Source organism: Protopterus annectens, chromosome 7.part0 (assembly GCF_019279795.1).
Source record: "Protopterus annectens isolate FY-2018-M chromosome 7.part0, PAN1.0, whole genome shotgun sequence".
Classification (NCBI taxonomy): domain Eukaryota; kingdom Metazoa; phylum Chordata; order Ceratodontiformes; family Protopteridae; genus Protopterus; species Protopterus annectens.
The window spans coordinates 329200037-329215014 of NC_056739.1; the positions used below are offsets into that span (position 1 = coordinate 329200037).

At 39.9% G+C, this 14978-nt stretch overlaps 1 protein-coding gene across 5 annotated transcripts in view; it reads left to right on the plus strand.

Moving 5' to 3' along the window:
- SLC16A4 (solute carrier family 16 member 4) overlaps positions 1–13398 on the plus strand; it is a 439791-nt gene extending 426393 nt beyond the window's left edge. For all 5 annotated transcript variants that reach the window (XM_044076900.1, XM_044076896.1, XM_044076894.1 and 2 more), the window contains one exon: positions 12671–13398. In XM_044076900.1, coding sequence (XP_043932835.1) covers positions 12671–12903 — 233 coding nt within the window. In that variant the 3' untranslated portion in view covers positions 12904–13398. The remainder of the gene's footprint in view (positions 1–12670) is intronic.
- Positions 13399–14978: the final 1580 nt, after the last annotated feature.

Sequence of the window (14978 nt, forward strand, 5' to 3'; positions counted from 1 at the left end):
TCTTTCTGAGTGGGATGTCAGCCTTGAAATATTTTAGAGGCTCTGATCACTGACGGCACTCAATAATGGTAGTCGGGACCTCTTCCCTAACTAAAATTTAAGGAAAACCTCTAGGCCCTTCAATAATAACCAGCCATGGTTCCCCCTGAACATCCAAAGCAAATGTCTGCAAAACTTCTATGGACGTGCATGGTGTCAGGTCCATGCTGGCCTCAGAAGCAGTCAAGGCAGAAGAATACAAGAAAGAAACCAGTTGCTCCTACAGGCTTTCACCAGCCTCAAGAGAGATGTCCAATGGAGGTGATACAGCTGAAGAATCAGACTAATTTTCTTGGCCTTTTTCATTGTAGACTGGCCTTTGGGCCAGGAAAATCCTTCCATGGTATCGTTAGGCAACAATTTAAGTCATTGGTTCACAAGATAAATCACTAGGGAAGAAAGCCGACTCCTCAACATCTTAGGGACAAAAGACTGACAAATCTTGCAAGACGTATGGTTGTGTAAAGCACCTAAACAGAACAAACAAAGCTCCTGATGATCTTTATCAGGAGTCTGCCTCCCACACCGGCATTTTCCCATTCTGGATGACATGAAACCCAACATCCAGATTACAAGACAAACGTATGATAAATAAAATCAAAAACCCAATGGTGCACTTAGCTGAAAGCAGAAGAACCAGCAGATGAATGGGCGTTCAGACAATCAAAGATGGCATTCAGACTGGCAGAAAAGAAGTTCTGAGGATGGTGCATCCGGACATTACTTTTATGTCCTACCCCATGCATGGGGAGCATGCATGTGACATACGGAGTACCTGTTACAACCAAAATGCTTTGGTATACTGGCCAGATGTTGAGTTGCCCTTGCCAGTGGATCCCTATTGTAAAGAATACTGCAACAGTAATGTGGAAGGAAATCATTAGTGCCAGGGAGGAGCCTGAAAGGTATGTCTGAGGCCAGGAAACTGCAGCTGGGTCTGCCACAGGGTTTTTGCAGAAATAATTATGTTCATCAGGAACTTTGTCAAACCTGTCTGGCCTTTTTGGAGCAAGATGATGAGAATCCAAAGCTGAAGAAGTGTCCTGAAAGGCATTCAGATAAGCATCTAGCACTGGAGGACATGTAGGAGGCGCAGGAGTGCCCATCGCTATTAAGTTGTAGTAACTCTTTTACACCTCAGACAAGATCTGAATCCCTGTCTCATTCCTCATTAGAGGAGGAAGAATCTAAGGCCTGTTTGTGTGTTATGGCCTGAGAATGCTGAGTCACAAAGGAAGGTGGCTTCAGAGACATTACTGATTTGTATAATCCTTGAGGAAAAAACAATCTATTCTTTCTCCATGAATGTAGTAGGGGATATTGTGTATATAAGTTATTTGCTTTTTCTTTTTAGGAGTAATGTCCAACTGAATCAGCTTAGGGCTTTCTGAGTCTTGGCACATTTCTATCAGGGAATTGGGAAGCTAAGGGATTCCTTAAGGGCCCTCTGAGATGATGACTAGCAGTTCTGCGGAGGACTCAGTCCTCTGCAAGGCTTCAGGAGCAATACCGGCCTCTGATGGGTTGTGGTAGAGGGCTTGTGAGAAGACGATTGATGTACCATGGGTTTGACCACCTCAACAGGTACATCCAATTCTAAGATGACAGTAGGAGAATCCTCTCTAGCTCTTTTAAGCTTTTTCTTAGGTGGGAGGTCGACGTCTGGGCCTTCCGACATGACGGAGTGGGCCAAGCATTTTGGACGCTGGGTCTCGAGAAAGGTATTATACGTTGACAGCCTATAATGTAGGGATTTTGGAACAAACTGACAGATGGAGTTGGGTTTAATGTTGTGTTTGGGTCCTAGACAGAACAGGCACATAATATACAAGTCTGTGTATGGAATCTACCACACCTACACTTACCCCTCCTAGCTGACATCTAACAACAATTAGCGAAACAGTCAAACATTTAGAACGAAGGATCCCCAACTGGGCACTTATCTGATCTGAAAGGCAAAGCTACAATCCCAATTGACCAAATGACTACAGTCCATTGGGTGCAATGAACTCTATTTGGGCTGGTGGCGAAATAATCTGAGGATCTGGTACATATGTCCAGTTTTATAACCTGATGCCTATGAGCTGAGGTCATCACACGGATATACGTCTTAGGAAGGTAAAAAGCTTTGATACCCTGACCAGACGTCAGTAAGCTACAACCCAACTGTTAAGAATACTGCAACAGTGACTCAGGATGTCATCAAAGACATGAATTTGCTAAAACAACTATATAAGCCGTTAAGGAATATTTTGTTCCTCCCAGGATCTTTTCCTGAAGTGTGTTTTAGAAATGAAATTCAGATAACTAATGAGAGAACACTGCTTGAAAGTCAATAATTTGTAAAATATTTTCACATGATGAGATTAGACAGTATGGCTATTATGGACAAAGTAAAGAAAAACTGTTCTGAACACAATAAGGTATTAAACAGTTTGCTGGTACAAAAGTTCTAAGAACATATACGCTGATGCTCTTGAACAACCACCTAAATAAAATAAGCACAAAGCAGTAAGTGAGAAGTAAAACACACTTCCAAAGTGTTTATTTAAGAAATATAATAAGGACGTTTTGGTATGAGAAATATAAAGAAATTATTTAAAAAAACACTGTTTTTTGCATTATCTACCAACAGTCTAAATTTAAACAATAATGTATTCCATCACTACTTAAAGGAAAACTCCACCTTAGAACTAAAAAAGTCTGTTTTTTCATTCTATCTCTGTTTTCTGAGTTAAACATCTCAAAATCACTCTGACAGCTTCTTATAGAATTTTAATATACTTTCTACAAAATGGCTGTCAATAGAGCTTGACATATTAATGTGATCTTTTCTTCAATCCTTTCCCTTTCCCATAATCCATTTCAAGTCTGCTTTATATGAGTCATGTTAGACATAATGAAGTAATGTATTCCCATTCCATTAAAGAAAAACTCCACCTCAGAACTCAAAAAACATGTTTTTTTCTTCATCGTTTCTTTGTTTTCTGAATTATTTTAATGCTTCAAAAGCATGTCAAGTGCATATTTTACAATTTTAATGTGTTTCCCACAAAATGGAGGATAATGGGGCCTGCCTTGGTGATGTGATCTTGTTTTCTTGCTGTCATTCCCCAGAATACATTTCAAGTCCTCTTTATAAGAGTCATGCTAGACATAAAGAAGTGGTGTTGTTTTCCTATGCCATTAAGAGAGAATGACAAGACTATGAAGCACTGTCACCTAAACACACCTTCTGTAACAGAGCTATGTCTATGTTTCCCTGAATGAGCCTCATTTATGTGTCTGTCAGAGCTTATTCTATGCTACAAATAGCTGTTAGCTACTTCCAGCAAACGAAATTAGGAAAACTGCAGGCTTTTGTAAAGGGATTACTTTGTAGTTATAAAAGAAATGACAGACCTTCCCTCACACTCTCATGCTGTGGTGTGAAAACTCTCACTGTAGTAAATGATCATTCCTGTACATTTACAGGTGATAAGTACAAGGACTCCAAACTAAGTCTGTTTGCTGCTTCCCAACGCCTTCAGCGGGAAGTTTTTTCTCTGTCATGAATGATGCAAAATTAAAATGTGCTTTACTAGTTCCTTAATGATCTGTCATGTTTACTCCCCTTTTATTTCTATTTCATATTATTTATATTTTGATAACCAGGAAAGCGAACTGGTCCCAGGACCCATTTCAGCCACAACTTGGGCTACATTGGTAAAGACTATAACAAGTAGTAAATGCAGTTAGCAATACAAAGAAAAAAAATACTGACATAAAGACACTGACAAAGACTGCATGTGCAACATATAGCCAATGTGTGGCAGTGAATAAGTAAAACATCAAGCAACATTTACTAGAATGTATACATAATGTTTAACTCTACTATGTTAATTATAAATAACAAATTCCATACACCCATACTGTATATATATATATATATATATATATATATATATATATATATATATATATATATATATATATTTATATTTATGGGTCCACAAAATTTTGAACTTTCAAAACCGCAAACTGCTTTTGGTCAAGACCATAAGATCACAGTTTTGAAACTTTGAAATTAAAAAAACAAAATAAACTAAAATAAAAATAATTTTTTTAACGCTTTTGCAGAAGGGATAGCCCCTGCACCCCCACTAATTAAATATACCGACTCAGAGATTGCACTACAGCAAGGAAAATGGTAAATATACCATTCCTCGCTGTACAATGACTTCCATTTAAACTGGTCGAAGTTTCAAAACTTTGATCTTATGGTCTTGACCATAAGCAATTCAAGGTTTTGAAAGTTTGAAATATAGAAGTAAACTCATATATATATATATATATATATATATATATATATATATATATATATATATGTAGATAGATAGATATAGATATAGTATGTGTGTATACGTGTTTATGCATGTAGAAGTACATATGTATAAAAAATACGTGTGTGTGTGTGTGTGTGTGTGTGTGTGTGTGTGTGTGTGTGTGTAACAGAGAGCTAGATTATATGCATGTGTGTACTTCATGTCTTTTAAAGAAAACAAATCAAAATGGAAATTCTGTGTAAATGTATCAATCTATATATATATATATATATATATATATATATATATATATATATATGTGCCTACACACACATATATATATATATATATATATATATATATATATATATATGTGTGTGTGTGTGTGTGTGTATAAAAAATGTATGCAGCATGTAGATTACCATATGTGGGATGCAGTACTGTGTTTAAATGCACACGTATGTCTGTGTGTGCATGTGAGCACATTTAAACACAGTTAAGTACTTCTGACTTTCTTTTCTTAATGTTTTTAATGCAAGAACACACAGTAAATATACGTTAAAGTAAATTATGTTTGCTATCAATGGTCACATTTCCTTTGTGGACTACAAAATGCTCATGCACACTGACAATTTAAGGACCGACTCAAAGTCAATTGGAATCTCTCACCATGGATCTGCGTGTACCAGATATGCATCTCCCTTCTGGGAGGATATCACAAAAAAGCATAAAAGACCTTTTTATGAACATTACCATTGCACCTAGTTGATAGGGTTGCCACATGTCTCTCTTTCTGCAGTTCTGTCCCATGTGTGTGTGTGTGTGTGTGTGAAAATGATATATGTGTTGATAGTTTACACGAAAAAATATTTTCTGACTTTTCTCTAAATGTCACAGAAAATTATAAACTATTACAAATAACCAGCATTTAAAGCTTAGCATTTCAACACTGCGTTGCTGCTTATGTAAATTTATCATAAGTGGTAACAACTGCCTTTAAACCCCCTGACTGATCTAATTGCCTTGTTTTGCTATGAAATGGGGGGTGTTAAGTTCTCCTCTCTGCAATAAAAAACAGTGGTAAGTAGTTCCACTGCTTTCTGTCTTTTTTTCCTATATTAGATACTGTGCTCCTAACATTAGCAGGATTAAGTGCCCATCTAAGATTGACCCCAGTACCTTACAGGGTAAACTACAGATTTAACTGTGTCTAGGGTATGTCATGCAGGCGGCAACAAATTCCTCTACAAAGAATATGAGAAGTTAAGCTTAAAAAAGTGCAAGCAGGTTTCTGGTACCTACAAAATACTGGAACCATATTGTAGGGAGAATAGAAAATGAAGGATTGAGTTAAACTGTAGGAAAGGGTGTTTTCCTTTAACATATAATGGGATTAGTGTCAGTCACTGTCGTCTTACATGCTGTCTCTAACAGAACTGTTTCTTTTATTTCTTGAATGGCTTGTGTGTGTGTGTGTGTGTGTGTGTGTGTGTGTGTGTGTGTGTGTGTGTGTGTGTGTGTGTGTGTGTGTGTGTGTGTGTGTGTGTGTGTGTGTGTGTGTGTGTGTGTCTGTGTGTGTCTCAGGGCCTATTTTATAGTATAGTAAGGAATTATACAGTTGCAACCAAAACAGTTGCTAAATTGCAGGTCTTTGTTCAAAGTATCTTTTTGTAGTCCAAGATGAATTGACTGCCCTTCCTACGCTTTAATAAATGTGCTGATACTTTATAAGAATTAAAATATATCATTGATACTACATTCAAGTCATCTTAAAATTTATAATAGTACAAGCAACAAACATTTAAAGTTTAAAGCTTAGCATTTCAATACTGTGATGCTACTTATGTAAATTTGTCAAAAGAGGTGACAAGTGCCTTTGAACCACTGATTGATCTAATTGCTCTGTTCTGCTATGAAAGGTATGGCTACATTGGAAGCAGCTGTGAATCAGTTTAAGTTCTCTTCTTCTCTGCCTGAGCTCCTGACAACAAACTTCTCTGTGTCTGTGGTATGCAATGCAGGTGCAGACAAATTTCTCTGCAACTTATGTGAGAAGTTAAGCTTAAAAAAGTGGATGGTCTTTCCCTTCTTTGGATACCAAAGTGAGGAAATGAAAGTTTTATAAAGCATAAGCAAGTTTCAGATACCTACACAGTACTGGAATCATGTTGTGGGGAGAAAAGCAACCTAAGAGTTGAGTTAAACTTTAGGAGAAGGTGGAACTTTCCTTTAAAAAAAGCTTAGTATGTATACAAGACAGAAATGTGAAATTCAAAAATGTGATATGAAAGAAAAACAGAGGGCATATTATTAAAATGTCCTACGTATAAGCATCGGACGTCATATGTGGTGCAAAAAATATTTGTCTATGGTTTGAGAAAACATTATTCAGAGTCTTTGGAGGACTTAGCAATTCTGATATTTCCAGTTCAAGAACAGCAAGTAATTGTAATACTGACCCACACACTTCTGGCTATGAAAAGGACCAGGAAGAGGCTGTAGAGGTAGACAAAGTCCTGGTTGAGTGGGGTCTGATCCCCTGTGGGGTAGGTTTTCCATGGTGCTTATAGCAAAAATGAATGCAATGGCCTATCCACTTAGAAATGGTCTGCTTTGAAATGGTCTTCCCCTCTGCCCCTGCAGAAAGTGCAACCAGCAGCTGTTCAGATTTCCTGAGAGGCTTAGTCCTGTCGAAGTAAAATTTAAGTTGTCTGTGCACGTACAAGGAGTGCAGTATTCGTTCCCCTTTTTTCTGTGGATTAGAAAAGAAGGTTGGCAAATGAATGGACTGATTAAGGGCCACACCGGATACCACCTAGGGCATAAAGGAGGGATTGGTCCTGAGGGGCACCCTGTCCTCATGAAAGATGATGAAAGGCTCCACTGCCATGAGGGCCTGTAATTCAGACACCCTTCTTGCTGAAGTGATTGCTAGAAGGAAGGCTGTTTTCCAAGAAAGGAATTTCAACTCTGCATTTGCAGCTGGCTCAAAGGGAGGTAGAGTGAGCTTTTCCAATACAAAGTTAAGGTCCCAGGCTGGAGTAGGGGCTCTCCTGGGTGGTCTTAAGTTTTTAGCACCTCTGAGGAATTGCTTCAGCAGTGGAAGAGAGAAGAGGGGTGGTTCTGTATTGTAATGACCTGAAATGGCCGAGGCATGAATTTTGATGGAAGAAAAGGAAAGGCCCTTGTGAAGCATCTCAGTTAAGTATTGAAGAAAATGCGTTAAATTGGGCACTGTTGTGTCCATCCCCTGTGTTTGGTTCCAGGAACAGAGTCTTTTCCATCTTTCAGCATAGGATTTTCTAGTACTAGGCCTCCTTGCCTCCAGAATGACATCCATCACTTGCTTACTGAGGGATGGTAACGGAGAGATCATGAAATTAGCCAGGCTGCAAGGTTCAGGGTTTGAAGCTGTGGGTGCAGAATCTGGCCCTCCTCCCGGGACAGCAGGGCAGGGGTCTGAGGCAGGTGCCATGGTTACAGAAGTGACACACTGCGCAAGAGGGGGTACCAGTGTTGGCATGGCCAGGCTGGTGCAATAAGTATTGTCCTTGGTTTGTCCTGTTTGATCTTTTAGTAGCACTTTGGAGAGGAGAGGCAGAGGGGGAAACGCATAAACTGATAGGTTTTTCCACGTGAAGGACAGGGCATTCACTTTCCAAGCTTGTCTGTGGGGAGTCCTTGTGCAGAATTTGTCCAATTGGTAGGTCTGAGGGGAGGCAAATAGGTCTATCTATGGGCTCCCCCATTTGTTTCTCAAAATGTTGAATATCTTTGGATCCAGTTTCCACTCATGTGGGTCCATGAGATTTCTGCTTAGGTCATCTGTCAGTGTATTTAGCTTGCCTGGCAGAAATTGAGCTTCTAGATGCACTTGGTAGCTCAAGGATGTGTTCCACAGAGTCATGGCTAGTCTGCAGAGAGGGGATGAGTGGGCTCCCCCCTGCTTGTTTATGTACCACATAATAGTGGTGTTGTCCGTCTTTACCAATAATTGTCCTGGAAGAATGTGGTCCTTGAAGGCTGTTAGAGCACTCTGTACAGCTAACATTTCTTTTTGATTGATATGCAGGTGCATTTGACTCTGGTTCCATTTGCCCTGAATGCACTTCCCTGCCAAGTGAGCCCCCCATGCATAGTCTGATGCATCTGTTGTTAGGGTTTGGGCAGCAGGGGGTAGAGTGAATGGCAGTCCCTTGTTTTGGTGGCAGGCCTCTGCCCACCAAATGAACTCTATCTTTACACAAGGTACGATAGGAATCATTGATTCTAGCTCCTGGGAATGTTGACGCCATAGGCTTTTTAGATACCATTGTAGTTTCCTCATATGCAGTCTTGCACATGGAATTAGTAGAATGCAATAGGCCATGAACCCCAGGGCTTGCAGTATTTTCCTTGCAGATAGCTGGGTCTTTGTGGCCAGTTTTTTGAAGTAGGCTGTCAAGTGAACTTTTTTCTCTGGCATGAAGTAGGCCATCTGGGAAGTTGTATTCAAGCTTGCTCCCAGGAATACAATTTGTTGGCAGGGTACTAGATGTGATTTCTTTTCATTTATGGTGTACCCCAGAGAAGTTAGTAATTTCTTTACAAATGCCAGATGGTTTAATAGTATGTCCTGGCTTTCTGCCTGAATTAGACAATCATCCAGGTATGGGTATATTTGAATATTTCTTTGCCTGCAAAATGCAATGACTGGAGCTAGGCACTTTTTGAATACCTTGGGCGCAGTAGATAAGCCAAAGGGCAGTGCAGAGAACTGATAGTGCATGTAGCCTGCTCTGAAGCGTAAGTATCTTCTGCAAGATTCCCTTATTGGGATGTGCAGGTAGGCTTCCTTTAAATCCAGTGTTGCCAATCAGGCATTTTTGCCTAGCATGGGAAGCAGCTAATGAAGAGTTAGCATTTTGAATTTTGGAATTACCAAAAATGTGTTTAGGATAGACAGGTCCAGGATAGGACACCAGGAATTGTCTTTTCTGGGTACCAGGAAAAGTCTTGAGTAGAAGCCTTGCCCCTGTTCTTCTTCTGGGACAGGCTGAATAGCCCTGATGCTTAGAAGAGAGAGAACTTACTTTTGAGCCTCTGCCCACTGATTTTGGGGTAGGTCTGGCCAACCATTTGTGGTTGGTAAGGAGTGGAAGTGAAATCTGTATCCTTGGGAAACTATATTTAAAACCCATTTGTCTTGGGTAATCAGTTCCCAGTTTTTTGTATGCAGGGTGATCTTTCCCCCTAAAGGAACAGTCAGTTGAGCAGGGCTTGGAAGGTTTAAAGTTAAGTCATTGTGACAGTTTACCATAGGGGGTGTCTTACTACTCCCAGCTTTGGAAGTGGGAGCCCCCCACTGCTTAGGCCTGTGAGTACCTTGGGACTGAAGCCCGGGTGTTCTGCTGGTTCTGGGTTTGGACTGAGAAGGCCTGGAAGAAGCAGGAAAGGACCAATTCTTCGAGAGCCAGTGCCTACAAAATCTGGGAGGCTGTACTTGCAGGGAATCTTTAAGAGTTTGCATAGATTTAGCTTTTTCCTCCATCTTTTTTAAGTACTACTTCTGCGTTGTTGACAAAGAGGCAGTCTTGGTTTAAGGGAGCATCCAGTAATTTAGCTTTAACATGATCTGGCAAAGATTGCTCCTTAAGCCAAGCATGTCTTCTAAGTACAGACCCAGCGACAGCAGCCCTGCAAGATGCCTCTAATGAATCAAAACCACATTGCAAAGTATGTTTTCCATCTTGTTCATCAGAATGCAATAAATCCTGTAATTCTTTATTTTCAGCACAGTCAGGAATCAACATCATTTTCTGTTTAAGCAATCCAATAATATGCTGACACTTTAACATATGAAACTGGCAGAATTATAAGAAAAGTCACTACATAGCAAAATGCCACAGGTTTCGGGGATGGTACCTTTTCTGTTTAGTACTATGGTATCAGATACATTTTTTTACTGAAAGTATGATAAAGCTTGTTTACTGAGGAGGTGAAGGTAGGCATAGTAGCTTCAGACAAGTGGATAAAACAGCTCCCACAACATCTGCGATACCTAGCATTGTGGGTAGCTAGCAAGAGGATTCAATGTAAAAACAAGAACAGTACAATATCCTATGCTCTTTGGTGTCTTGGGGTAACGTTAAACAGGACATAAGAGGAATAGGGGGATTTAGGAGTAACAGTAACCTCCTATCCAAATCATGCCATGCGGAAAAGGCCTATAAGAATACTGGGCACAGACTGTAGGGAGTGGAGTTCATACTTCTGAAGTCATCCACCTGTTGGATAAAGCACTGATTAAGGTTGCATCTTGAGTAGTTTGTACAGCTTTGGTGACATACAAATGAAAGGACAATATGCTAGAAAAACATATGCAATACAGTGGATGAGAAAGTGAAGGTTATGGAGCTGCAGTACAAAGAGGGACAAAGGATGCTGGACATGTATATCTCAGAGGAGAAGTAGAGTATACAAACTGGACAACATGGGGCAAGTGGGATGGGTGCAGCTGAAGATAAAAGCTAGAAAGGAAGAGGGGCACAATGATAGCATCTTGAAGGAGACACTTCAAATTAGACTTGGAAAAAAAACAGGTCATGGGGAAGGGTCTGCAGGACCTTGGAATATCATGGCATTAGCCTGAAGGCAAAAGACAAAAATAAGTCTATCTAGCCTGCCTTATATGTGCATCTTACCCCGCGGACGAGCGGTGTTTGAAAGACATGTGTAAATGGGCGTGCCTTCATTGAAGGTTGGGCGTCGAGCTGGCACCTCGGCACCGTGAAAATCTACTGCCAATCATTAGCGGACTGGAGTTCCGCTGTGGCGACCCCTAACCGGGAAAAGCGAAAGAAGAACAACAACATTCTATATCGCTTCCATCCATATACCCCACCTTTGTTTGACCTGTTTTATGTTTTGCTGAAAGCCTCTGGATTCCACTTGCACCACCCATTCATGAGATTTGTAACATAGTTCCACAATCTTCTGTATGAAGTACTTTCAGAGATAAATTAGTTATGTAGGCAGTCCATATAGAGTGTTGCTGTTCCATCACCTCCTCCTCTTTCTTTCCTGTTCAAAACGATCCCATCACATCTCCTGACAAGATTTTGTGGACCAATTCTTCTTAGTCTCTTCTAATATTTAGTGAGAACAGCTCAAGCTCATCCTTTTCTCAGTCATATCCTTCTCCATCCAATCAATAAACCATTGTGGTGATCTGCAGTACTATCAGATTGACATATTCTTCCTTGTATGGCCTCCATATCTGCATAAAGGAATATCTCTGCTCCCACAGACCCCCCCCCCCACCACCACCACCACCACAAGATACTCTTCAGCATTCTATCTGCTTTTGCCCTTTCACTCTACTTCTGGTAGCACAGTCCAGTGTGATCAACACCCCAGACTATTTCCCTGCTATGCTGCCTCTAGTTCCTCTGCCCCACGTAATCCTTCACTCCAGAGTTGCTGTGATTCATGTGTATTACTTTGAACTGGCCTGTTTTTACCCTCCCTGAGACACTGGTACAGCATACACAACAATGAACATGTACAGTGTTGCCTCCATGTGTCTTATTGCCACCAAAATAATTCTTACTTCTCAAAACAGACCCCCAGATTGGAGTTTGATGGCATCACTGATTTTTGTTCTTTTGATCATCATTCTTAAGCCATTTTACCATGGGAACTACTCTTCCTATGCAGCTCATCAGCCAAAGGGTGCTTCTTTAATTCCCTTTTACAATAGTCTTTGATCCTGACAGATTTAGGGCTAAACTACACCTTGTCAGACCTAATAAAGGAAACTCTGTGGACAAGGATCAGTTTGCCCCTGACATATTTATAGGACACTGGGAGCAAGCCCAGATGTCTTGGGATATCTTTACAAATTAATTCAGTAAATCCCACTATCCTTTTTGTTTACGTATTTCCCAAGATTCTAAGTTGAACAGAATTTCATATTTGAAAACTAAAGCAAAACACCACTTTCTGACAGTCATTAAGGTGGTACAGTGGAATCATAAGAGTTCATAATTGCTTAGAAAAGTGCAAAGAAAGGATAGCTGCATGGATGACAGCTGCAATACGTAGATGGACTTAAGAGACCACAGGTCTTTTATCATCTTTTTGACATGCCTTTGTATTAGCAAAGTACACCACATAACATATCTGTAATAATGTAAGTAAACCATACTATTTTGAAGTTCATATTTTGCAACCTTTCCACAGCAAAAATTGCATTAATCATATAAACATTTTTGCATTAAATGCTCATAAACCTGTTTATTTTACTATTTTACTTCACAGACACTGACATTCTTTTTTTTATGCAGGATGGCTGTATGATTACACACAAAACTATGACTATTCCTTCTACTTTGCTGGGGTCTGTTACCTTCTTTCATCCTTTTCGCTGTTTTTAGTACCTCTAGTAAAGAGAAGAAAAATAAATAAAGAGAAAAAAGAAAAGACAAGAGATGGTCAGACTGAGACAAACATGGCATTCATCAGTGAACTGCAGAATGGTCATCATCTACCTTTAAACACAGACACAAAGGAACCATGATGTCTGGTCCGAAAGAAACAGGTTCCTGGACTTATTTGAAACAATGTGAAACATAGGCTTTGCTATATGTTAAAGGAATCTGACCATACGGAATGGAAAGTCAATTCCTACACAAGAAAAAAAATATGCATGTCGATGGGGGGGGGGGGGGGTCTTATAATTATCTATGTGGTTATGTTGCTTTTTTATAGAACTCATATTTTTAAAAATGGAATACAAAAATAACTGGATATATTTTGTTTTTGGCTATTAAATCTATTCATACAACTCTCAAACTCTAAACAAGGGATACACTCTCAAAGTCATTTGAACTCCTAAATAATACAAAACAGTATTTTGTTAAGGACAAACGTAATTTTTATATGCACACTGGGTCTTACAGAAACGTTCCAAGAATGGTCAAAAGCTACATGTGGGAAAAAACATTTACAGAAGAGTGGGGATTTGAAAGTGTTTTAAAGTGGACCAAAATAAATGTGAAGCTGGCATACTTTACACTGTGGCCTTTTTTGTTTTTAAATTGAATTCACTTGTATGGGAAAAGACTATTAGATTTTTTCCAGTCTTTTCCTCCCTGAATTCATCTTGACATTCATCTCAGTGGCCCATGTCCATGCTGCGCCCACCAGCCATTCAAATCTACTTGTGGAAAATTACCAAAATAATGCCAGGGCCTGCATGGATCCTAAGGGCGTTCCAGGGGGGTTGGAGCTGTCCTACCACTGGCTGTTTTTTTTTCCTTTTATCCTACCCAGTTTCCCCTGATGCGTGAGCTGTGGCTGACCTCCAAAGACATGCAATGTGCAGACTGTGCTGCCCCTACAATTCCACACAGTGCCACGTAGAAAAGCTGCCATGACCCTTTGGATGAGCACATTGCAAATGGCTTCCCAGCTTCCGCCAGGAAGTTCCTATTGTTGTGTGTGCCCTGCCCACATATTATCCTCCCTGCCACTCCATCCCACACCCAAGCAGCTAAATAAATCCAGGTCCATTTGGCTATAGTCAGGGCTCTGTGCCTGTCACTGGATCAGCTAAGAAAAGGCTGTAAGATTTAATAATTATAGTAGACAGCACATCTGAGGTCAACCACCACTTTTTATTTATTTTGTTAACCAGGTAGGTGGACTTATCCTAAGACTTACTTTGAAGACCTTGAAGGCACTGTTAACCTGCAGTCCTGCTACTGATATTGTTTGCTCAGCAGATGTCAATGGCATTGTTAATTTTCCGCTTATACTACTGACACTATACCTTACATGAATATGTTGCATCCAGGTAAAGATGAAGTTGGATTCCTGACTGGCATTCTCAATTAGAAAGGATACAATATACACTACAGGTGTAGAAAGGACCATTTGGTATATAAATACAGATATTTAGAAAAAAATATGATGTTTGGTTGAGAAAAATGCTGGTCTGATAGCTTTACCTCAGAAATGTCAAACAGAATTTTTAGAACTGTTATCCTTTACCTGTCCTTATTGGAATTATCCTCAGGCTCAAGAACTACAATTTTTCGGGTCTATGTTAGATCACCGAATGGCCAGATTACTGAAATCCAGAAAACTGAATCTGAGAACATCAATCCGGTTTCTCCTCTGGAAGCCAGTATTTTCTAGGGTCAGGTGTTTGCCCTTTCACCAATGTGGAGCAATCTCGGAGTTAACTTATATAACAGCAAAAGCACTGTTTTTTGTGCTGCTGGCTTCTAGAGGAAAAGCCAGTTTGACGTTCTGAGATTTAATCTTCTCAGTTTTGATCATCTTGCCATTTGATCTTCTGACATAAATCCAGAATATTTTCTCCTGCCAGTGTTTTCAATCTGACGTCATGAAGCGGTTATCCCTTCCCTTGAAGTTCTCAGCAACACCCAGCTAATTTTTGACTAGTTCTCACACCTTTCAGACAGAAGACAGGATTTATAATGCAGATTAAAATGTAATTACAGCAATTTTATTTGTTCTGTCAGAGGGGACCGTATTTCTCGTGTTCATGTGCTATCTGCCCGCGAAGGGTGTACTTATGTAGCAATGCTTGTTTATCATGCACACTTTTCTGCACCCATGGTCACC